General features: G+C 32.7%; 2 protein-coding genes, 2 long non-coding RNA genes and 2 other non-coding genes across 10 annotated transcripts; all 6 read right to left on the reverse strand.

Annotated features, from left to right (window-relative positions):
* Positions 1-1168: 1168 nt before the first annotated feature.
* Positions 1169-6984, reverse strand: LOC18590231 (bystin-like protein). 3 transcript variants are annotated; one of them, XM_007015639.3, is made up of 12 exons: positions 6740-6984; positions 6457-6657; positions 5943-6069; positions 5805-5856; positions 5384-5711; positions 4953-5032; positions 4334-4381; positions 3870-4016; positions 2588-2660; positions 2346-2421; positions 1684-1796; positions 1169-1487 (listed from the first exon to the last, which is right to left on the reverse strand). In XM_007015639.3, the coding sequence occupies exons 1-11, from the start codon at positions 6857-6859 to the stop codon at positions 1717-1719; spliced, it is 1332 nt and encodes a 443-aa protein (XP_007015701.3). In that variant the 5' UTR covers positions 6860-6984; the 3' UTR covers positions 1169-1487; positions 1684-1716. The 3 variants fall into 3 exon arrangements, with proteins under 3 accessions (XP_007015701.3, XP_007015702.3, XP_017982928.2); XM_007015640.3 differs by having other exon boundaries at positions 1169-1500; XM_018127439.2 differs by having other exon boundaries at positions 1169-1504.
* Positions 3163-3298, reverse strand: LOC148761015 (small nucleolar RNA snoR111). The gene has a single exon (XR_016028744.1). It is a non-coding gene; the product is annotated as a small nucleolar RNA snoR111 (small nucleolar RNA).
* Positions 6985-15084: 8100 nt separating the features above from the next.
* LOC148761016 (uncharacterized) lies at positions 15085-15851 on the reverse strand. Its single transcript, XR_016028285.1, has 2 exons — positions 15550-15851; positions 15085-15472 (listed from the first exon to the last, which is right to left on the reverse strand). It is a non-coding gene; the product is annotated as an uncharacterized LOC148761016 (long non-coding RNA).
* Positions 15852-17901: 2050 nt separating this feature from the next.
* LOC108663452 (uncharacterized) lies at positions 17902-18550 on the reverse strand. Its single transcript, XR_001929472.2, has 2 exons — positions 18420-18550; positions 17902-18200 (listed from the first exon to the last, which is right to left on the reverse strand). It is a non-coding gene; the product is annotated as an uncharacterized LOC108663452 (long non-coding RNA).
* A 942-nt stretch (positions 18551-19492) lies between these two features.
* LOC18590232 (bystin-like) lies at positions 19493-25514 on the reverse strand. 3 transcript variants are annotated; one of them, XM_088810437.1, is made up of 12 exons: positions 25094-25514; positions 24784-24984; positions 24267-24390; positions 24104-24155; positions 23683-24010; positions 23262-23341; positions 22657-22704; positions 22199-22349; positions 20954-21022; positions 20729-20791; positions 20007-20129; positions 19493-19810 (listed from the first exon to the last, which is right to left on the reverse strand). In XM_088810437.1, the coding sequence occupies exons 1-11, from the start codon at positions 25211-25213 to the stop codon at positions 20040-20042; spliced, it is 1326 nt and encodes a 441-aa protein (XP_088666563.1). In that variant the 5' UTR covers positions 25214-25514; the 3' UTR covers positions 19493-19810; positions 20007-20039. The 3 variants fall into 3 exon arrangements, 2 of the variants coding, with proteins under 2 accessions (XP_088666563.1, XP_088666562.1); XR_001929452.2 differs by lacking the exon at positions 19493-19810 and having other exon boundaries at positions 20051-20119; positions 20719-20791; positions 22203-22349; XM_088810436.1 differs by lacking the exons at positions 19493-19810; positions 20007-20129; positions 20729-20791; positions 20954-21022 and adding an exon at positions 21029-22062 and having other exon boundaries at positions 22203-22349; positions 24267-24392; positions 24783-24984.
* On the reverse strand, positions 21512-21628 carry LOC148761017 (small nucleolar RNA snoR111). Its single transcript, XR_016028755.1, has one exon. It is a non-coding gene; the product is annotated as a small nucleolar RNA snoR111 (small nucleolar RNA).
* Positions 25515-25659: the final 145 nt, after the last annotated feature.

Here is a 25659-nt window from a genome sequence, read left to right on the forward strand (position 1 = left end):
AAAGTGGGATTTATATATTGCTTTAGAAAACGATGGAACTAATATAATTAAAAGATAAAAGGATGAAGAATTTTGCATAAAACATCTTATTAGTTGATCTTACTATGGGCAACCAGTGCTCGAGCTGAGGTGGGAGTAGAGGAAATAAGAAGAGTGGAAACCAGCAAGAGAATGCAAACTATAAGAAACACTTTCATTTTGGGCAACAGCTTTTGTTTGTTGTACTTTGTCGTGTAAACGCATCTCCCCTCCAATCCCATTTTTATAGCACTGTTCAAGTGCGTTCAACGGTCAAAGTTCCAAGCATGATTATTTTTATTTTATTTTTATAATTACATTATTCTGTTAAATGACGAAATTCAATGCGACATGATGAATTAGTGTTTTTTTTTATTTTAATTTTTTTTATAACATTTAACCAAAACTCTCAAATGATAGAAAGTGTACAACTTGTAGCATAGAAATAAACGTTGAAAGAGCTCCTCTTAATCGGTGCCATATATTTGAGCTTAATTACATTCTTATTGAATCATAATAGTAGCAACCTAACCTTATCATTTTGTATACTTCTAATAGAAAAGCATACGAGATCTCTGTTGTTGATCTCTTTCGATTTAGCTGTGTTTAATTTATACTTGTTTGAGTTGACGGGAACAGCTATCCAGCTAGCCCCTTTGGACTGCAATTTTTTTTTTGTTTGTCATTCAATTTCTTAATTCCTTTCTTTCACATTGTTTTCAATCCCAGGCAATAAATTAACCTATAAAGCTAGATTGTTATCCTTCGGGAGAAACAAACTAACAAAGGAAGATCAGGACAAGTCTTCCGCATGATATGAAGGATCTGCCTTCACTTTGGCGACAATAAAGACGCAATTATACTCGTTAATTTCACTTGTTCTACCAAATTTGTATTATTATATCATGTGGTAGGTGACACTAGCAAGTCCAGATGCAGATGGTAACTACCATGTAACATCATCCATACCCGCTTTTTCAATTAACCATTTATAAATGATCCAAGTAATCGCTTTTATGTTATACAAACTCTTCATTTTATCTTAATCTTCCATATTAAACACTTCATCTGGCCCTTGGATCTCCATGTAAAAAATTTATCAAAAACATGGCATATCCATGTAAAACACATACCCACATTTGACACCCTGTTAATATAGATAGCTTACTCGCTCATTTCACCAAATCATCAAATGGTTTTCCATCCAAATCAAACTATTAATTATATACTTCAATTCCACAAAAACGTAAAAATGGGTAAAGACAAATTCATCCTGCAATTGTCCCCAACAAACCATTGACACCAAGGTCAGCCAACTGTAAATTTACTTCCAGGACCGTATAAGGTATATAAACTCCTTGATAACTTCTACTTTAGTCCCTGCATCCTTCACATCTCAAATGCTAAACAGGTTTCCCACTGCCCAATCAAAGAGTCTTCCTCCAATAACCCTCGCAAAAATGAAAAACCTGCATTGAGAACCTAACTATGTTCAACAGCAAAGTTCCATCTTTAGTTTGCTCTTGCTCTAATATAAGAAACACATTAAGCATAAAAAATGACATAAATCAATTACAATATAATGACACCTGCATCTGGACATATTATGAAAAGCTCAAATATAAAACCTTAAATAAATATTTAGGAGCAGGATTCAGTTCTTACCAAGCAATCAATTGGATAACCAGCCATAAACAATCAATCCTCCTCCATAGGTACATCTGGAATATCGAACCTGTCTTCCTCAATTGCTTTATTGATCACAGAAACAGGAGATGGTAACATCAAGTCAAGGAAAGACAAATATTTACTCTTTACACAGACCAAAACGGAGAAAATATACATATTCAATATGGGAGATGCCTTTATATATAATGGATACCAAAATTGAAATGTATCTGTACTATTTAAATGCATGCACGCTACAGGTATGGTTGGAGACATAGATATAGCCATTTTTATATAAGATATAACAAATGCAGAAACCATAATTAAGAGCATCCAATTCTCAGGCATTCTCTCTTTTTCTGAAATGTCAATCCTCAGATCTCTCTTTTCATGAAGCGTTAAAACAACTTGCTAGTTACAACTTACAACCTACATCATGATATCTTGCTTCCTAACACATTACAAGACATTTTTCATAGCTTTCCTTACTGGTTTATCAATTTCCTGGGACACATTCAGTATAATATAAATTCTAAAACCTAAGAACAAATATATACACAAGCACCATTACATCGACAAAAGGACAAAATCTGTAATGTAATAAAATGCTTAAATTCAAAAACATCAAATGAAAAGAACCCTAGAAGAGAAAAGGATATCCATCAACATAGGGTCATCCTCCTTCTCACCCCGATTGCGGCTGTTATCTAGCTCCCTAATAATTTCAGGAGTAACCTATATTGAGAAACACACAAGGATAACTGAATATGACTGCCGCAAAAATGCAGTGGGAGAAAGTAAAAATTAGCTATTCAATTATGAATGTCTACTGGCTTTAAAGAAAGAAGGTTGTGTCTGTGTGTGTGGGTGGGTGAGATAGGGACAGAAAGTGGTGTCTTACCGATTTATGCTTTTGTGTCTCAACTAGAATTCTAAGGTTATCTTTATCTTCCTTGCGCAGTTCATTTTTGTACCTGCGAGCAATTTAGATAACTGTACATGAGGAAAAAGCCAACTGCAAAACCTTTTGATGCACTCACTAGTATTAAATGCATATGAAGCCCCCAAATAATAAGGCGTCTACTGGATCATTTTCAGTCATCTCTAAGACAAAGTATTACATAATCCATACTGTTTCCTTAATTATTAAGGAATCAATTACAGTGAAATACAGTTTAGTATACTAAAATTCGATAAGAAAAACTCAACTACTTATAACTTCTAATTCCTGCAACATTTAACTCTGAAGTATCCTTTATATTTTCAGGAGGCATACAAATACTTCCCCCCATCAGAAAATAAATAAGTCCAGAAAGACACTTACCATCCATTAGTTCAAAGTAAAGAAAAAAAAAACGCATCACCTCCAACCTCTCATTTACAATTTATAAAATTCCAAAAAAGATCTTGTACTATATTCAAGAAAAAGAGAACACGGTAACCTCAAGTGCAAAGAAAATCGACAAAAATGAAAGAATGTGGACGAGCAACATAGATCATCAATCTATGAAAATGACGGCCGAAATGATATCTTGGCCTTTGATTCCAATATACCTCAATGTTCTTCCTCAATGAAGAGACACTCTAATAAACTTCCTCCTCACATTCTTATATGAACAGAGGTCTCATTCCAAAAACTTCTTGAAAATCGTTTAAACAGGAAAGTGGATTAATAAATTGTAAAGAGCATCCACAAACAAAAATACCATACAACAAATACGAATGCCAAAAATGGCAGGGCCAGCATTGCAATTGTAGCTACAAACAGGAGAGAAAGGAATTGGTGAGGAAGATGGTGTCTCTATGCTGAACGCTTCTTATTTTTTTCATACATTTTAACAATTCTTTTCCTTCAGTTGTTTCAATCAGAATAGCAAAACAAGGGATAAAGCAAGTGAGTGCTGCTTGACATATAGATTTAACTCAGAAAAGGCCTACGGGGATATTATCTCATTGAATTGTCATGCATATTAAATAAAATGTAAAACAAGCGTTATTTTCACGTGTTGGAACTTAAGCCCAACCCCATGCAGCCTTAAACTCTAAAAATAGAGCTTAAGTAAGCCTTAAAACCCACAAACAAGCAGAAGCAAAAGAAAGGGAAAAGAGAGAGAGCTTTTGAGAAATAGAATGCTTTGTATTTCTCAAGAGGCAAGACATTATCTTTAACAACTTTTACTGACCTTTGCACAAACGCCAAAAGCGACTGATGCCATATGACAGGCATTATCCTTGTATCCTCAAGAAATCTCATAAAATGAGAAACAACTGCATCAACAACACGATATGGCAGAGCATACTTCTTCTCCAAAAGAAGCTTTATAAAATAACTGCAAAAATTTTTACCAACAAAACATATAACAGTATGTTACAAGAAAAGGCAGTAATGGAAAACATAAATTGCCACTCTCTAAACTACTGACCCTGACCCTTATTTTATACAATGCAAAAGAAAATGAATAGATCTTCAAATCAAGATCAAGGAAACCATTAACCTTGAAGCATGTTAAACTTTTTCTTTAGACACCCCCCCCCCCCCCCCCCCCCAACCTACACACACACACACACACACACACTTCTTTCTGTTTCAGGGAGATTGGGAGAGAGAGGGGGGCACACAATGAAAGAATGTCAAACATTTGAATACCTTGTTGTACCACAATATTCCATCTCCGCAAGCTTCATTAATGCAACACTGCAATTGCATTTACAAGTTAGATATCCTCCACAACCATCTGAAGTTAAACAATTGGACTTTAAGGATTTAGAAACTTCAAAGAGACAAAAAAAAAAAAACTATGTGCAAAACCTTCAAACCATTTAAATTCATCACAAACATTCAACAAGCAATGAACTTGCTTGTAAAGATCCACAATCACCCCACCACCACCCTTATCATTATGTTTCTCTTAAAGAAGAGATCTGACAACTGTAATAATAAGTAGCACTAATTTAGACCATTCTAGCACCATATGTAGTTATTCATTTTCACCAAAGAGCTACCAGTAATCCATAATTTTTGCCACAGCCAGCTGAAAGATCCTCAGTGTTTGTGATTCTTATTCAGGCATTAGTCATATGCTTTCATTGCAATATCAAGCAACTTACAATAAACGCCAAATAACAGACTTCGGTAACCAAACAAAATGCAACAAGCCCTGGATACAGTCTCCACTTTTGCATCTTGGCTCAACATAACCTCCAATTCTAACGTTAGAACAAAGACACCCCAAAATATCATATGAATAAAACCACCACTAAAATACCTTGAATGAAGCCTAGGAATGGTGACTTTTGTAAGAACACTCCCAATAATAACAGCCTCCCTGAGACTGCATGTCCCTGACTGAAAAAGAGCAAGGAAAAAAAAGACATATGTTAAAAAAGCCTAAAAGCATTCTATGATAAATCCTAAGAGTCAAAACTGCATAGCATACTACTATTGATAAAGCACTCAAGTGTCCGGTTTACTTGGTAAAGACTATGGATACAATAATAAGAAATCATTAAAAACCATGAGATACATTCCAGAAGAATCACACGGCCATAACAGTTTACTTGCATAGGGTGAAAAATCAAATATATTAGAGAATGCCTTACATACACTAAATTTGGAGCATTTATAAAGGTAAATAAGTGAATAATAGAAAATAAACTAAATCCCAAAGTTCATTAAACTGGGCAGAAAGTTGAATACCTTACACAAAGGAAGCAATATTCCCTTGTTGAATGCAGCAGCTTTGTATAAAGCCTTTTTCAAAGACTGATAAAGTGCAAAATGAAGACATTTATTCTTCCTAATATCATCTCTAACACGAGGAAGCAAGACTAGCCTATAAAAACGCTCTGCCTTCTTAGCACCCAAATTGGAAGCAAATATTCTTGTGGCTTGAAACATCGCATTCGGAGACCAATTCTCAGGTTCAGTCAAGTACAGAACATCCTCCCAGAGTTGCATTGACGGAATGTGTTTAAACACCTTGGGCATTTTCCCTGCTGTGTATTTGTTCAGAAACTTTCCAACTCTGCACATTTAGTTCACATCCACAATTTAAGGCTTCTGAACATTCTTTTATACATACAAAAGAATCTCAAATACAAAAGGATAGGATTATCACCCCTTATACAAATCTATGAGGGAGTCATCCAACTTAGGCAAAGGTCGTGTTTCTGCAATTAAGCAAGTTGAACAATCAAACACCATTACTCATAAAGTAAAATACTTTCAAAATATCAATAAATTAAATTAACCATACCTGAAGCAACATTTGCATCACTCTCCTTGATCTTCTGAATTATAAGGTCCGCAAGCGTCCTTTTTGGACCAGCATTCTTCGACAAGAATGCTTCCAGCAATTTCTCATCTTCCTCATCAATCTCCTCCTATAACATAAAGTAAACGTAGGTATGTGAAGGTTTACATGATAAACTGCAATAATTTGCAATTTGAGGGGCAAAAAAAAAAAAAAAAAAGACACTACTACTTTCCCAACAAACTAAGGCTCCATTTTCTTCTTTCTTTTGCCACTTGCTTTCTACTATTTGCTATATAATTCCTTGTAAATTGCTAAAAAGAACAATCATATTTGATTAAAAGTACGTCAATAGTTAAATTATAACAAAAAACATATCTTTTCTATATAAAAATTAAAATTTTAATTATTCAAAAACATTATTTTCATACTTCTGGATCAAAATAGAGCCTAAACAGCATATCACTCGAGAGAATTAGTTTTTAAACAAAATTACATGTAAACAAAGTCTACTTACTTCATAGTTGCCAAACTGACTTTGCGTCTCAGAAAATCCACCAAAATCATCAATATCCTCTTCTTCTTCATGCTTATTCCGCTCTTCTTCAACAGAACCAAATGCGCCATTAAAATTCCCTGCTGAGTCTTCCTCATCTATTTCCCTCTGCTGAAGAAGAGCTTCTTTCAAGATTTTCGAACTCATCCCAGAAGAAATCATCTGCACAAATATACATATGAAAAAAAAAATTCAAAAATGAGGAAGGATTAAAAAAAAATGCAGGAAGGCGGCTTAATTTTACTTTGTCTTGTTTTTGGTGGTGTTTGGCAGCCTTGGAGCGTTTCTTTGTGGAGGCGACGGAATCGTCATCTGCTAGAAAAGGTTGCGGATTTTGGTTTCGTTCTCTTTTGTTCTTCGCCATTGAGGGGCTGCTTGCGATTTTCAGTTAAGAAAGAAAATTATAATAAAAAGAGAATTGATGGTTGGAAGAGACTCAGAGGAATAAGAAAGGCGGCTACAGAAACGAAAGAGGAAGAGAGACGAGAGTTTAGTGCCACACTGCCAGGGTTTTAAGCGGTGACAATTTCGTAATTAAACTATACAACATTTTCTCCCGTGCGACTTTTCTTGGAGAGACATGAGATATGGACCTTTGAAGGCCCAAAAAGGAATTACATATGCCCGAAGAAAAAGAGATCCATATGAAAAAAAATTCATTTAAAGCTTAACTAAAATCTAGGGTTTTGGTCTTTCATTTAGCCTTTAATAGAGTCACGTACAAGAGAGAATAATATAGCCAAAACCACAAGGGGACAGCATTAAGCCATTACCCGAGAGCACTATCAACCCTGCAACCTTGTACACCATTACCAACTATGCCACAACACATGGCTTTTGCTGTAAAGAAAAGGAAAAATTAAATAGTATTAAAATATTAAAATAAAAAAAAAACAGCATTTAAGTGAGTCACGTGGCTATTCATCTTCTTCATTTGAATGTGGAAATTCAAGCAACAGCTTTTCTCTGTTTCTACACGTCGTTATGGTAACATTGTGAATTGTTTTTGCTTTGAGAATCCATTAGCTTGTGGATGCCTAATGTTCTTTGACGGTTTTTCTTTTGCTTATGTAAATAAGATGGAACACAAACATGATGGAGTTTGAGTTAGTTTTTTTTAGGTTCATGTGCTATAATTGTCATAATTTTTGTTAAAGGGCAAGTTGAGCACTCTCAATTTGCAAATGGTTATTTGTTTGAGAAAGTAATGCCAAAAAGACATTTGAGTAGCCATAATAGTATTAAATGCACAGTTATTCTCACCTGACTGCTTACCATTGGGAGACTTTGGCATCTCTTAGTATAACATCCCAAAACTCTCACACTTTGCAACTTAATAACAACATTTTAAGAAATTCCCTCTTAATCTGTCATCTAATTTTGTCAATATTGTCATTGTTTGCAATAATCAACCTCCTCAACTTAGTCGTATAGCGTATCATTCACCCCCTCCCTCTTGTTTTTAAAGTCGACTCCTTTTGCATTTCAACTACTCCCCTAAAACACTTACCGCTCACAAGCATAGTTTATGACATTTGATTCGGCATTACAAACCCTAACAAGAAACTGAGTTTACTTATGGACAATTTCGAAATCTTCATTTTGCATTGGAAAAACATGATTTCAAGAGAGCGGATGCGACCTGTGCACCTAAAGAAGATGAACAAAGAAAGTAGCAATATCGCAAAGGACTTACCTCACTTGGATGGAAAAATGCTTAAGTTCAAATGTGTTGAGAAGTAATACTTGCATGCATGCAACAAGTGTTTGACCCTTAACTAAGTTTGCTTTCTTATTGTGTATCATTTTACTTTATTGTACTGTAATTATTACTTTAATGTTGTCTTGAGTTGTCCCTTTACTTGTCAGTGTGCATGTAATCTTATTTTACACTTGTTAAACATGTTTACAAGTGTTTTTCATGTAAACAAGGTATATAAGCTTTGTTTTATCTTCTTAACGAATGATATATATTAGATCCTATCTTCGTTCTCTCTTCTCTTCTTCTTTCATATACTCTATTACCAAGCCTCATTTATTTTAATATGGTATCAGAGCATTTGTGGGATCTTGTTGGACTTGAAAAGTGAATAATCTTTCTTCTTTCTTGTTTTTTCATACTTCAACCTCTTTAGCATGTCTTCATCTCTAGCTTCTCATGTGTCTCCTTTGATGTTTAATGGCAAAAATTATCAAGTATAGGCTGTCAAGATCGAAGCTTTTCTCAAAGGTTATGACCTTTGGACAGCCATTGAAAGTGAAGAAGAACCTACTGCATTAAGGTATAATGCAACAATTAATCAGATCAAATAGTACTTTGAAGAAGTAATAAAGCGATACAAGGCTTTATCCTTCATTCAAGCTACTATGTTTGAGAAAATATTTAGTAGAATCATGAGTTGTAAAACTAAAAAGAAAGCATGGACTAAGCTTAAGGAAGATTACGTAGGCACAACTAAAACCAAGCAAATGCAAGCTCAAAACATTCGAAAAGAGTTTGACCTTATCAGGATGAAAGAGTCACAATTTGTTGAAGATTATATTAATCTAGTCAGTTGTTTGGTAAATCAAATGAGACTGCTTGGAGATGACTTGTTAGAGACTTGATTTGTTCAAAAAATTCTCATCAATTTACTTGAGAAATTTGAAGCAACAGTCATTTCCATAAAACAAACAAAGGATTTGTTAGAACTCAAAATATTTGAGCTAGTAAATGCACTCCAAGCCACATAGCAAAGGAGAATAGCTCGACTAGAGGCTGATGTAGAAAATGCCTTATTTGTTACAAATAAAGGGAAAACAAATGTAGATACTCATATTAAGAAAATTACTAGAGGCAAGTAGAAAAAGCCTTTACATGCAATCAATCTTCAATCAGGAAAAGTTAGTACGAAGTTTGTACTTAATGTAAAAAGAGAAACCACCCTAAAGAACAGTGTTGGTTTAGAGTTGATGCTAAGTGTAAAGCTTGCAATGAATTGGGGCATATAGAGATAGTTTGCATGAGTAAGACTATTACTACAAATAAAGCTCTTCAAACAGTTGAGACTGCAGCTAAACCTAAAAAGACTTTATTCATGGCTCTTGATATTACCAACAAGAATTATCTATATTGGATTCTAGATGCTGAAATCCATTTAGATACTATGGGTCTTGGAGACACAATCAAAGAAGAAAATAAAGCATCCAATCAGGATAAGGCAAAAGCAATGATTTTTCTTCGCCACCATCTTCATGAAGGATTAAAAATTGGGTATCTCACAATAAAAGATCTAGTCGATCTTTGAAAAAGTCTAAAGGAGAGATATGACTACAAAAAAACAGTAATTCTGCCAAAAGCTCATTATGATTGGATGCATTTGCAATTGCAAGATTTTAAAACTGTAAGTGAGTATAACTCAGCATTATACAGAATTAGTTCTAAACTAAAATTGTGTGGAGAAAAGGTGACTGATGCTGATTTGTTAGAAAAAACATTCTCTACTTTTCACGCCTCAAACGTGCTCTTGTAGTAATAATATCGTGAAAAAGGCTTTAAGAAATACTCTGAACTGATTTCATGTCTCCTTGTGGCTGAGGAAAATAACGAGCTATTGATGAAAAATCATGAATCTCGACCAACTAGTTCTGCTCCATTCCTTGAAGTGAATGCGACATCATTTAAAAATTATGACCGTGGTCGTGGTCGTAATCGTTGTCGTAATCATGGATGTGGAAAATGTCGTCATAATTATCGCAGTCATGGTGGTTACACAAATTATTATTCTGATAATAAGAATACCCACCAGAAGTGGATAAATAATAAAGAGATACATGAAAAAGACAAAGGTGGACAAAGTAAAAGGAATGCAGAAAATGTTTGTTATCGATGTGGCATGAAAAGCCATTGGTCATGTACTTGTCGTACACCAAAGCATTTTGTTGAACTTTATCAAGCATCACTAAAAGATAAAGGAAAAAATATCGAAACAAATTTTGTTGAAAATGATAGCCAAGTTGATATAACACACTTGGATGTTGCTGATTTTTTTGCTCACCCTGAAAGACGAATTGATCATTTGATTGGTGATGAAAATCCCAATAATGAAATTCCTTAAATTATTTGTTGATGTGTTTTAGTACAACTCTATTAGGAACTTGGTTTGTTTAGTATTACTCTATTAAGAAGTTAATGTGTTTTAAAATGTTTATTAGGAAGATTTTTTTTTGTATTTTAATAACAAAGTTTATATTTAATGTTCTCTTATATGAGTTTCTTACTATATATATTTTATTTTCTTGAAGAAAATATGGATATTCATCTGGTTAGATCCAAGATTAATGATGAAGATATTTGTCTAATAGATAATGCTACAACGCACACTATATTTAAAGATAAAAAATATTTTTTCCACTTGACAATGAAAGAAGCTAATGTCAATACAATATCTGGTAGTACAAGATTAATTGAAGGCTCTAGAAGAGCCAATATTTCACTACCTGGAGGAACAAAGTTCATAATAAAAGATGCATTATTTTTTACAAGGTCTCAAAGAAACTTATTGAGTTTTAAAGATGTTCGTTTGAATGGATATCATATTGAGACAACAAATGAAAGAGGCATTGAATATCTTCATATTACATCTATTATATTGGGTAAAAAATATGTATTGAAAAAATTACCCGTTTTGTCCTTTAGAATGTACTACACAAATATTAAAATGATTGAAACTTATGTAAATCAGAAGTTTACTGATAATTTTAATGTTTAGCATGACCGGTTAGGCCATCCCAGATCAATAATGATGTGAAAAATTATTGAAAATTCATGTGGTCATCCATTGAAAAACCAAAAGATTTTTCAATTTAATGAATTCTCATGTGTTGCATGCTCTCAAGGTAAATTAATTATAAAACCATCACTAGCAAAAGTTAGGATAAAATCCCCTATGTTTTTTGAATGTATTCAGGGTGATATATGTGGACCCATACATCCATCATGTGGACCATTCAAATATTTTATGGTTTTAATTGATGCATCAACAAGATGGTCACATGTGTGCTTATTATCAACTCGCAATTTGATATTTGCAAGATTACTTGCACAAATAATTCGTCTTCGAGCACATTTTTTTGATTATGCAATCAAGACAATTCGCCTTGACAATATTGACGAATTTACATCTCAAGCTTTTAATGAATATTGCATGTCTATTGGAATAAATGTTGAACAATCTGTTAGTCATGTTCATACACAAAATAGTCTAGTAGAACGTTTATCAAACACCTTAAACTGATTACAAGGCCATTACTTATGAAATCCAAACTCCTAATTTCTTCTTTGGGACATGCCACTTTGCATGCAGCAGCACTTGTACGCATCAGGCCAACAAGTTATCATAAATTCTCCCTTATACAATTGGTTTATGGTCAGAAACCAAATATTTTCCATCTAAGAATTTTTGGATGTGCGGTATATGTTCCAATTACTCCACCACAACGCATAAAGATTGGTACTCAAAGGAGGTTAGGAATATATGTTGGATATGAATCTCCATCTATAATAAAATATTTAGAACCTTCAACAGGAGATTTATTCATTGCAAGGTTTGCTTATTGTCATTTTGATGAAATAATTTTTTCAACATTAGGGGGAGAAAATAAGCAGCTAGAAAAGGAAATATCTTGAAATACATTATCATTATCTAGTTTTGATCCTCGCACAAATCAATGTGAACAAGAAGTTCAAAAGATAATTCATTTACAAAATATAGCAAATCAGTTGCCAGACGCATTTACTAACCTACAAAGAGTAACTAAATCTCATATACCAGTTGCAAATACTTCAATCAGAATTGATATAGGACAATCTATTGTTGCTAATGAGTCTAAGACAAGCCAGAAGCGTGGAAGACCAATCGATTCCAAAGATAAAATTCCTCGAAAAAGAAAAGGAGCAAATATTCAAGATGGTCAAGAAGAGGAAACAAAAACTCCAGAAGAGACCACTGACATAATTTCAAAAGAAATTCAGGTACTTGAAATTAGTGAAAATGAAGAGTTCTCAATAAATTATGTCATGACAGGAAAAAGATGGAACTGAAATGAAATAAACATTGACGATATTTTTGCATATAATATAGAGCTCAATATTATGAAAGAAAATGAGGATCTTGAACCTACATCTGTTGAAGAATGTAGATATAGAAATGATTGGCCAATGTGGAAAGAAGCAATCAACATGGAATTAAATTCAATTACAAAACGTGAAGTTTTTGGACCTGTAATCCGTACGCCAAATGGGGTAAAACCAGTGAGATATAAATAGGTATTTGTGCGGAAACGAAATGAGAAAGATGAGATATAAAGCACGGCTTGTCGCACAAGGTTTTATCCAAAAGCCTAGTATTGATTATGAAGAAACATATTCTCCTGTGGTGGATGCAATTACATTTCGATATTTAATTAGTTTGGCAATACATGAAAAGCTTGAAATGCGTTTGATGGATGTAGTTACAACCTATTTATACGGCTCACTTGAAAATGATATCTATATGAAAATACCTGAAGGATTTAAGTTGCCTGAAGCACAAAATTTGAAATCTCTGGAGATTTATTCGATCAAATTAAGTAAATCTTTATACGGATTAAAACAATCCAGACGCATGTGGTATAATCGACTTAATGAATATTTGTCAAAAGAAGGCTATAAAAATTATCTAGAATGCCCATGTGTTTTTATAAAAAAATTTAGATTTGAATTTGTGATAATTGCTATTTATGTTGATGATTTAAACATTATTGGAACTTCTGAAGAGTTATCAAAAGTCGTGGATTATTTAAAGAAAGAATTTGATATAAAAGACCTTGGAAAAACAAAGTTTTGTTTGGGTCTTCAGATTGAACACTTGACAAATGAAATTTTTGTCCATCAATCTAATTATATAGCGAAAGTGTTAAAACGATTTTATATGGACAAAGCACATCCATTGAGTTCACCAATGGTTGTAAGATCATTAGATGCGAAAAAAGACCCCTTCCAACCTCGTGAGGATAATGAAGAACCTTTTGGTCCTGAAGTACTATATCTTAATGCAATTGGAGCATTAATGTATCTTGCTAGCAATACACGACTTGATATTTCACTTGCTGTGAATTTATTAACAAGATATAGTTTTTCTCCAACTCGAAGACATTGGAATGGAATTAAACATATACTTCGATATCTTCGAGAAACAATGGATATGGGCTTGTATTATTCAAATGCATTAAAATCATATTTAATTGGTTATATAGATGCAAGATACTTATCAGATCCACATAATGCTTGATCCCGAACAGGTTACTTATTCACATATGGAGGTACAGCTATTTCATGGCGTTCTGTAAAGCAAACTATAGTTGCTACTTCTTCTAACCATGCAAAAATTTTAGCAATTCATGAAGCAAGTCGTGAATGTGTCTGGTTAAGATCTGTAACTCAACATGTTCAAGAAATGTGTGGTTTGTCAACCAAGAAAGAAATTCCAACAATATTATACGAAGATAATACTGCTTGCATAGCACAGTTAAAGGAAGGATACATTAAAGGCGATCAAACAAAATATATTTCGCCAAAATTCTTCTTCACTCATGACCTTCAAGAAAATGGTGATATTAGTGTTCAACAAATTCGTTCAAGTGACAATCTAGCAGATTGGTTTACTAAAGCCCTTCATACTGCAACATTCAAAAAGTTAGTATAAAAGATTGGGATGCTCCGTTTTAAAGATCTTAAATAATGCAGTTGTTAGGAGGAGTAAAATACGTACTGTACTCTTTTCCTTCATCAAGGTTTTTCCCACTGGGTTTTTCTTGATAAGGTTTTTAATGAGGCAATATTTCATAAGTGTATTCTTGAAAAGAATTATGTACTCTTTTTCCTTCACTCAGATTTTTTTCCATGAGGTTTTTTTTCCTTGTAAAGTTTTAACGAGGCATGTTCTTAACACAATGGATATTCCAGGAGGAGTGTTATGAATATTTTTGTGAATATCCATTTATTCTATCTATATATAGATTTGATGTAAATTAGATTGGATTAGGATTTAATCCAACTAATTTCTAAGTGTTATCTTTATCTTGTAAATTCTATCAAGATAAAAAAGTTATTTGCCTATAGATAGGCCCCTCAATTCATTTGTAAACACACTTCAATAAGATCTCTTTTCTCTCTTCTAAATACTTTCTTTCTTTTCTTGTTCTTTCAGTTATTTTTATTTGTTCTTTTAAGTTATTTTTAAAACAGATTTGAATTTAAATTTTTTTAAAGTTAAACATTAGTATTTTTTTATATTTTAAATTAAATATTAATATTCATTAAATTTATTTTGTTAAGTTTAGTAAAAGAGTAGTTGTTTTGTTTTTCAAAAAATTTCTTATGCCTCTCAAGAACGTAAGACATTTTACATGATCTATGGATATTTTTACTATTAACCCAATGAACATTTTCTGAAAGATATTTTACATAAATTTTCAAAAATTATCTAAAATAAATTTTTCGTCCTTCAAACAAGCAGAATTCTTAAAAACATTTTCTGAAAGATATTTTACATCAAAATAAACTTAAGCTAAAAAACTTTGGGCAGACCTTTTTACTTATTGAAGGAAGAAACAAGGGTACAAAAAGAAGTCTCTCAAAGACCCTAGATAGAACCAAAACAGATCAGGTGCCCCCCAAAAACTAATACTTCCTAAGCCAAATGAACACATAAAACAAATCAAAAAAATCTTTAACAAACACTTTTTATTTCGCAAACATCCATAAAACTGCATCAAACAAGTGCAAAGACATTCATAATTAGCCAGCTACCCTGGACAACAAGAGGAAGCGAACTTATTGTTAACCATATTTTCAGCTTTCTTGGTTTGATTTCCTTTGCAATTTACCCCTTTTTTTTGGGTGGCTTCCGTGCCTTTGGACTTGGCTGTGGCTTTGGCTCTTCAATGCTTTGTTTTTCTGCAGAATCCAAAAGAGCACATTAATTTCTTAAGCACAAAACCGATGTAAATTAAAGCAACTCAAAGCTTACTTACAATAAAAGCAATAAGCAAATGAAATTCTTGAGTATCAAGTGAAGCTGTTATTGTAGAAAACGATGGATAAACTAGTAACTAATCTGCCCTTCCTTTGCGCAAATATTGCTCGAGCTGAGGAAGGAGTGGTGAACATCAGAAGGGTGGAAAGCAAGAGAATGAAAACTATAAGAAATGCCTTCATTTTGGGGCAATATGCAGCTAGGTTTTGCGTGCTCCTTTCTTGTGTAAATCATCTTCCCCTCCACTTCCATTTTATAGCACCATTCCTAGTCCTTCAAGACTCAAGTTGCAAGCATGATAATATTATATAATTTCACTATCACCTTAATTTTTTAGATGACGAAAATTTCAACACGAAATCGAAGACTTCCTGTTAATATATTTGTCGTTTTTCGTTAGGAAATGATTATCCAAGTGGGTAAGTTAAGATATGATTAATAACAGTAATCTATCCTAATCAATTTGTATTAAGAAGTGGTTTCTCCGATCTTTCTGTGATGCCTTCTTTCTATTTCTTAATGAAAATTACATATGTAAATAAGGTCTATGTTTAATTTTGGCATAATGTTAAAAAAAAATCCTTAAATTATTTATAAAAAATTTCAATAAGTTTTTATTTTTTTTATTACATTGAATCAACCTTATGTATTTTTATTTAGAGTTAAATAAGTCACTATCACTATTCACTAATGATAAATTAATTATCATTAGTCAAAATGTCTCTTGTTATTTTATATCCACATAATATTGATATAGTGCTGATATGAAAGGTGAAAAACGTCACATAGTCATATTTTCATATCACATCATCATCAATTATGATATACCAATATGCCACATTATTATCAATCATAACATGCTAGCATGCCATGTAAATTCCACGTGGGATAAAAAGGTAAATGACATTTTAATTAAGTAATTCATTAGTTATAAAAACTTATTTGACTCAAACTAAAATTACAAAAGCTTTAATTAAATGCAATAAAAATATAAGGGTTTGTTTAAAATATTTTAAATAGTTTGGGATTTTTTAAATATTATGCCTTTATTTATGTTTAAGTTGACTTTTTGCTATCACATTAGCTTATGTTGACATTTTTAATAAATTATTCTATAAATTTAAGTAATATTAATAGACACAATTAATATTAGCATAACACTCAAATAAGCCTCTACATTATTTAAGAAAATTCAAATAAAATTTTATTCTTTTATTATGTTTAATCAAGTTCATGTTTTTTTATTTTTTGTCAAATAAACCTTAATAACTAAAAATTGACTAATTGTTATTAATCAAAATATCATTTGTCATTTTATGTATATTTACATGACAGTAACAATATGTTAATGTGGAAGGCGAAAAATGTCACATGATCATATTATCATGTCAAATTAACATATCATGTCATCATCAATTATGATATGTTAGTACGTCATGTCTACATCACACAACATAGAATGACAAATGGTATTTTGATTAAGTCAATCTCTAGTTATAAGGATTTATTTGACTCAAAATAAAAATACAAAAACTTATTGGATTCAAAATAAAAATATATGAACTTTATTGAACGCAACAAAAAGATAAAAACTTATTTAAATTTTTTTTAAATAATTTAAATTTTTTTTGAATATTATGCCATTAATATTTATTTTTATTTTGAATCTAACTAGTTAATTTAGACTACACAGCAAAAGGGGTGGAAATGACACAAGGAAAAAGTCACAAATTTTAAGGTACCTGTACTCGAACTCAATTATAAAATCTAATGCATATGTCTTGTTTGAATCCAATTAACAACATTCTATTAAAATGTAAACTCATTTAGTTAAAAGTGGTTTTGGCACCTACGAAAAAATTCGATACACAATCCGATGTGATCCAAATTCAATAATAAAAAATATATTTTAATTATTTTTATTTAGTTAATCAAAATTAAATTAATAAATTTTATATTTAAATAATTTATAAATTAAAAGAAATTATTTCTCAATTATAAATAAAACATACACTAAAAATAAAAAAATTAATATAAATACTTAAAAATTATAATTTATAATTGACTTCAAATATTGGATATATTAAAATTATTAATCGCAAATTATCTGAACCGTTTTAAAAAAATACCTTAATCTTATTTAAATAAATCAAATAATATCGGATAGCCGATTTTGTACTTTCCAATTCGTAAAGAGGTAACCGTTATCCTCCCCCCAAAACCCCAACTTCTAGTGTAAAAGGAAGACCGTTCAAGCAGCAATGAGTTGAACTAGTGATGCTTTGTATTTGGAATTGTGATGTAAACTAAGATGTTAGAGAATGATGATGTTCAGTCTTGTACAAGAGCATAAGAAAGTTCTCCATCATTATTTAATTATTATAGGTTTGAAATGGAGATATGCAAACTCACAATTTACCAATTATCACAATTTATTTCCCAATACAGTTCACACACTATAGAAAGGCAGCTAGGCTGAAGATGATTAAGAGGATAGCAATCATCGGCCATAATCAGTTTTCTCGGTTGGATCTGATCAACGCCGTCCTTTGCATTTACCCTTTTTATGCTTTTTACACTTGGGACTTGGCGATGGCCTTGGCTCCGTTGGACTTGGTCCTGGCTTTGGCCTTGGGTAGCTATTTTTCTCTGCACATTAATCAGCACAACGGAAGCTAAGCTACTAAAAGCAACTCAAAATATTTAAGCTAATCAAATTCTTATCCTTTTGCATCAACACAAAAACAAACAAAATATATATGCATAAAGTGGGATTTATATATTGCTTTAGAAAACGATGGAACTAATATAATTAAAAGATAAAAGGATGAAGAATTTTGCATAAAACATCTAATTAGTTGATCTTACTATGGGCAACCAGTGCTCGAGCTGAGGTGGGAGTAGAGGAAATAAGAAGAGTGGAAACCAGCAAGAGAATGCAAACTATAAGAAACGCCTTCATTTTGGGCAAACAGCTTTTGTTTGTTGTACTTTGTCGTGTAAACCCATCTCCCCTCCAATCCCATTTTTATAGCACTGTTCAAGTGCGTTCAACGGTCAAAGTTCCAAGCATGATTATTTTTATTTTATTTTTATAATTACATTATTCTGTTAAATGACGAAATTCAATGCGACATGATGAATTAGTGTTTTTTTTTATTTTAATTTTTTTTTATAACATTTAACTAAAACTCTCAAATGATAGGAAGTGTACAACTTGTAACATGGAAATAAACGTTGAAAGAGTTCCTCTTAATCGGTGTCATATATTAGAGCTTAATTACATTCTTATTGAATCATAATTGTAGCAACCTAACCTTATCATTTTGTATACTTCTAATAGAAAAGCATACGAGATCTTTGGTTGATGATCTCTTTTGATTTGGCTGTGTTTAATTTATACTTGTTTGAGTTGACTTGAACAGCTATCCAGCTAGCCTCTTTGGACTGCAATTTTTTTTTTTTTTTTTTATCATTCAATTTATTAATTCTTTTCTTCCACAATTTTTTTCAATCTCGAGCAATAAATTAATCGCTAAAGCTAGATCGTTATCTTTTGGGAGAAACAAACTAACAAAGGAAGATCAGGACAAGTCTTCCGCATGATATGAAGGATCTGCCTTCACTTTGGCGACAATAAAGACGCAATTATACTCGTTAATTTCACTTGTTCTACCAAATTTGTATTATTATATCATGTGGTAGGTGACACTAGCAAGTCAAGATGCAGATGGTAACTACCATGTAACATCATCCATACCCGCTTTTTCAATTAACCATTTATAAATGATCCAAGTAATCGCCTTTATGTTATACAAACTCCTCATTTTATCTTAATCTTCCACATTAAACACTTCATCTGGCACTTGGATCTCCATGTAAAAAATTTATCAAAAACATGGCATATCCATGTAAAACACATACCCACATTTGACACCCTGTTAATATAGATAGCTTACTCGCTCATTTCACCAAATCATCAAATGGTTTTCCATCCAAATCAAACTTTTAATTATATACTTCAATTCCACAAAAACGTAAAAATGGGTAAGACAAATTCATCCTGCAATTGTCCCCAACAACCCATTGACACCAAGGTCAGCCAACTGTAAATTTACTTCCAGGACCGTATAAGGTATATAAACTCCTTGATAACTTCTACTTTAGTCCCTGCATCCTTCACATCTCAAATGCTAAACAGGTTTCCCACTGCCCGATCAAAGAGGCTTCCTCCAATAACCCTCCCAAAAATGAAAAACCTGCATTGAGAACCTAACTATGTTCAACAGCAAAGTTCCATCTTTAGTTTGCTCTTGCTCTTATATAAGAAACACATTAAGCATAAAAAATGACATAAATCAATTACAATATAATGACACCTGCATCTGGACATATTATGAAAAGCTCAAATATAAAACCTTAAATAAATATTTAGGAGCAGGATTCAGTTCTTACCAAGCAATCAATTGGATAACCAGCCATAAACAATCAATCCTCCTCCATAGGTACATCTGGAATATCGAACCTGTCTTCCTCAATTGCTTTATTGATCACAGAAATAGGAGATGGCAACATCAAGTCAAGGAAAGACAAATATTTACTCTTTACACAGACCAAAACAGAGAAAATATACATACTCAATATTGAAGATGCCTTTATATATAACAGATACCAAAATTGAAATGTATCTGTACTATTTAAATGCATGCACGTTACAGGTATGGTTGGAAACATAGATATAGCCATTTTTATATGAGATATAAAAAATGCAGAAACCATTACTAAGAGCATCCAATTCTCAGACATTCTCTCTTTTTCTAAAATGTGTGATCAAGCATACACATCTTGTAAATTTAATATTGAACTGATGGATGTCAATCCTCGGATCTCTCTTTTTATGAAGCATTAAAACAACTAGCTAGTTACAACTTACAACCTACATTATGATATCTTGCTTCCTAACACATTACAAGACATTTTTCATAGCTTTCCCCACTGATTTATCAACTTCCTAAAACACATTCAGTATATTATAAATTCTAAAACCTAAGAACAAATATTTACACAAGCAATATTACATCAATAAAAGGACAAAAATCTGTAATGTAATAAAATGCTTACATTCAAAAACATCAAATGAAAAGAACACTAGAAGAGAAAAGGATATCCATCAAAATAAGGTCATCCTCCTCACCACAATTGCGGCTGTTATCTAGCTCCCTAATAATTTCAGGAGTAACCTATATTTAGAAACATAGAAGGATAACTGATTATGATTGCCACAAAAATGCAGTGGGAGAAAGTAAAAATTAGCTATTCAATTATGAATGTCTACTGGCTGAAAAGAAAAAAGGTTGTGTCTGTGTGTGTGGGTGAGATAGAGACAGAGAGTAGTGTCTTACGAATTTATGCTTTTGTGTCTCAACTAGAATTCTAAGATTATCTTTATCTTCCTTGCACAATTTTTGTACCTGCAAGCGAATTAGATGACTGTACATGAGGAAAGAGCCAACTGCAAAACCTTTAGATGCAATTACTAGTATTAAAAGCATACGAAGCCCCCAACTAATAAGGCGTCTACTGGATCATTTTCAGTCATCTCTAAGACAAAGTATTACATAATCCATACTGTTTCCTTAATTATTAAGGAATCAATTACAGTGAAATACAATTGAGTATACTAAAAATTCCATCAGAAAAACTCAATTACTGCAACATTTAACTCAGAAGTAACCCTTATATTTTCAGGAGGCATACAAATACTTACCCTCCATTAGAGAATAAATAGTCCAGAAAGATATTTACCATCCATTAGTTCAAGGTCAAGAAAACGAAAAATACATCACCTCCATCCTCTTATTTACAATTTGTAAAATTCCAAAAAAGATCTTGCACTATATTCAAGAAAAAGAGAACACAGTAACTTCAAGCACAAAGAAAATCAACAAAAGTGAAAGAAAATGTGGTCGAGTAAAGCAATTGTCAATCTATGAAAATGACGACTGAAACAATATCTTGGCCTTTGATTTCAATATACCTCAATGAAGAGACACTCTAATAAACTTCCTCTTCACATTCTTATATGAACAGAGGTCCCCTTCCAAAAACTTCTCGAAAATCGTTTAAACAGGAAAGGTAGATCAATAAATTGTAAAGAGCATCCACAAACAAAAACACCATAAAACAAATAAAAATGCCAAAAAAGGCAGGGCCAGCAGTGTGATTGTAGCTACAAACAGGAGAGAAAGGAGTTGGAGAGGACAATGGTGTCTCTCTATGCTGAATGCTTCTTATGTTTTTCATACATTTTAACAATTCTTTTCCTTCAGTTGTTTCAATCAGAATAGCAAAACAAGGGATAAAGCGAGTGATGCTTGACATGTAGATTTACCTCAGAAAAGGCCTACGGGGATATTATCTCATTGAATTGCCATGCATATTCAATAAATTGTGAAATAAGTGTTATTTTCACATGTTGGAATTTAAGCCCAACCTCGCACAGTCTTAAACTCTGAAAATAAAGCTTAAATAAGCCTTACAACCCACATATCAGCAGAAGCAAATGAAAGGAAGAAAAGAGAGAACTTTTGAGAAATAGAATGCTTTGTATTTCTCAAGAGGCAAGACATTGTCTTTAACAAATTTACTGACCTTTGCACAAATGCCAGAAGCGACTGATGCCATATGACAGGCATTATCCTTGTATCCTCAAGAAATCTCATAAAATGAGAAACAACTGCATCAACAACACAATATGGCAGAGCATACTTCTTCTCCAAAAGAAGCTTTATAAAATAACTGCAAAAATTTTTACCAACAAAACATATAACAGTATGTTACAAAAAAAGGCAGTAATAGAAAACATAAATTGCCACTCTCTAGATTACTGACCCTGACCCTTATTTTATACAATGCAAAAGAAATGAATAGATCTTCAAATCAAGATCAAGGAAACCATTAACCTTGAAGCATGTTAAACTTTTTTTGAGACCACCCACCCGCACCGACCCACCCACCCGCACACACACTCCTTTTTGCTTCAGAGATTGGGAGAGAGAGAGAGAGAGAGGGGGCACGCAATGAAGAATGTCAAACATTTGAATACCTTGTTGTGCCACAGTATTCCATCTCCGCAAGCATCATTAATGCAACACTGCAATTGCATTTACAAGTTAGATATCCGCCACAATGTTCTGAAGTAAAAGAATTGGACTTTAAGGATTTAGCAACTTCAAAGAGACAAAAAAAAAACCACGTGTAAAACCTTCAAACCATTTAGATTCAGTGCAAAAAATCAACAAGCAATGAACTTGCTTGTAAAGATCACAAACACCCCCACCACCACCCTTTTCATTATGAAGAGATCTAACAACTACAATAATAAGTAGCACTAATTTAGACAATTCTTGCACCATATGTAGTTATTCATTTTCACCAAAGAGCTACAAGTTATCCATAATTTTTGCCACAGCCAGCTGAAAGATCCTCAATGTTTGTGATTCTTATTTAGGCAACAGTCATATCCTTTCATTGCAATATCAAGCAACTTACAATAAACGCCAAATAACAGACTTCAGTAACCAAACAAATACAACAAGCCCTGTATACAGTATCTCCACTTTTGCATCTTGGCTCAACATACCCTCCAATTCTAGCGTTAGAACAAAGACACCCCAAAATATCATATGATTAAACCCACCACTACAATACCTTGAGAGAAGCCTAGGAAAGGAGACTTTTTGAAGAACACTCCCAATAATATCAGCCTCCCTGAGATTGCATGTCCCTGACTGAAAAAGAGCAAGGAAAAAAAATAGACAAATATGTTGAAAAAGCCTAAAAGCATTCTATGATAAATCCCAAGAGTCAAAACTGCATAGCATACTATTATTGACAAAGCACTCAAGAGCCCAATTTACTCAGTAAAGACTATGGATACAATAATAAGAAATCTTTAAAAACCATGAGATACATGCCAGAAGAATCACAAGGCCAAAAAAGGTGAAAAATCAAAGATATTAGAGAATGCCTTACATACACTAAATTTGGAGCATTTATAAAGGTAAATAAGTGAATAATAGAAAATAAACTAAATCCCAAAGTTCATTCAACTGGGCAGAAAGTTGAATACCTTACACAAAGGCAACAATATTCCCTTGTTGAATGCAGCAGCTTTGTATAAAGCCTTTGTCAAAGACTGATAAAGTGCAAAATGAAGACGTTTATTCTTCCGAATATCATCTCTAACACGAGGAAGCAAGACTAGCCTATAAAAACGCTCTGCCTTCTTAGCACCCAAATCGGAAGCAAATATTTTTGTGGCTTGAAACATCGCATTCGGAGACCAATTCTCAAGTTCAGTCAAGTACAGAACATCCTCCCAGAGTTGCATTGACGGAATGTGTTTAAAGGCCTTGGGCATTTTCCCTGCTGTGTATTTGTTCAGAAACTTTCCAACTCTGCACATTTAGTCCACATCCACAATTTAAGGCTTCCGAACATTCTTTTATACATACAAAAGAATCTTAAATACAAAAGGATAGAAATATCACCCCTTATACAAATCTATGAGGGAGTCATCCAACTTAGGCAAAGGTCGTGTTTCTCCAATTAAGCAAGTTGAACAATCAGTCACCATTACGCATAAAGTAAAATACTTTCAAACTATCAATAAATTAAATTAACCATAAAAGAATTAATTTAAAAAAATGTTACCTGAAGCAGCATTTGCATCACTCTCCTTGATCTTCTGAATTATAAGGTCCGCAAGCGTCCTTTCTGGACCAGCATTCCTCGACAAGAATGCCTCCAGCAATTTCTCATCTTCCTCATCAATCTCCTCCGATAACATAAAGTAAACGTAGGTATTTCAAGGTTTACATGATAAACTACAATAATTTGCAATTTGAAGAGCAAAAAAAAAAAAAAAACAAAAACACTACTATTTTCCCAACAATCTAAGGCTCCATTTTCTTCTTTCTTTTGCCACTTGCTTTCTACTATTTGCTATATACTTCCTTGTAAATTGCTAAAAAGAACAATCATATTTGATAAAAATACGTCAATAGTTAAGTTATAACAAAAAACATATCTTTTCTATAAAAAAATTAAAATTTTAATTATTCAAAAACATTATTTTCATACTTCTGAATCAAAATAGAGCCTAAACAGCATATTAATCGAGAGAATTAGTTTTTAAATAAAATTACATGATTAAATAAAGTCTACTTACTTCATAGTTGCCAAACTGACTTTGCGTCTCAGAAAATCCACCAAAATCATCAATATCCTCTTCTTCTTCATGCTTATTCCGCTCTTCTTCAACAGAACCAAATGCGCCATTAAAATTCCCTGCTGAGTCTTCCTCATCTATTTCCTTCTGCTGAAGAAGCACTTCTTTCACGATTTTCAAACTGATCCCATAAGAAATCATCTGCACAAATATATATATATATGAAAGAAAATTAAAGAAAAAAGAAACAACAAATTCAAAACTGAGGAAGAATTAAAAAAAAAAATGCAGGAAGGCGGCTTAATTTTACTTTGTCTTGTTTTTGGTGGTGTTTGGCCGCTCTGAAGCGTTTCTTTGTGGAGGCGACGGAATCGTCATCTGCTTCAAAAGGTTGTGGATTTTGGTTTCGTTTTCTTTTGTTCTTCGCCATTGAGGGGCTGCTTGCGAAAGCAAATACTAATAAAAAGAGAATTGATGGTTGCAAGAGATTCAGAGGAATGAGGGCGAGGCGGCTATGGGAATGAATGGGAAGATTTTTGATGAAAGAGGAAGACAGACGAGATTTTAGTGCCGCACTTCGCCAGGGTTTTACGCAGTGACAATTTCGTAATTAAACCATACAAGATTTTCTCCCGTGCGGCTTGTCTCGGAGGAAAATCAGATACAGGGCTTTCAAGGCCCAAAAATGGAATTACATATGCCCGGTGAAAAAGAGATCCAAGTTAGGAAGAAAAATTCATTTAAACATTAACTAATATCCACATTTATATATATATTTTGGAGAATATTTTTTAGTAATATAACAGGGAATATCAATCCATAAATTTCATATCTTCACTTGAAACCTTTCAACCAAATTTTTATGATCTTATAAAA

This window comes from Theobroma cacao, chromosome 9 (genome assembly GCF_053813885.1).
Source record: "Theobroma cacao isolate CCN51 chromosome 9, ASM5381388v1, whole genome shotgun sequence".
NCBI lineage: Eukaryota > Viridiplantae > Streptophyta > Magnoliopsida > Malvales > Malvaceae > Theobroma > Theobroma cacao.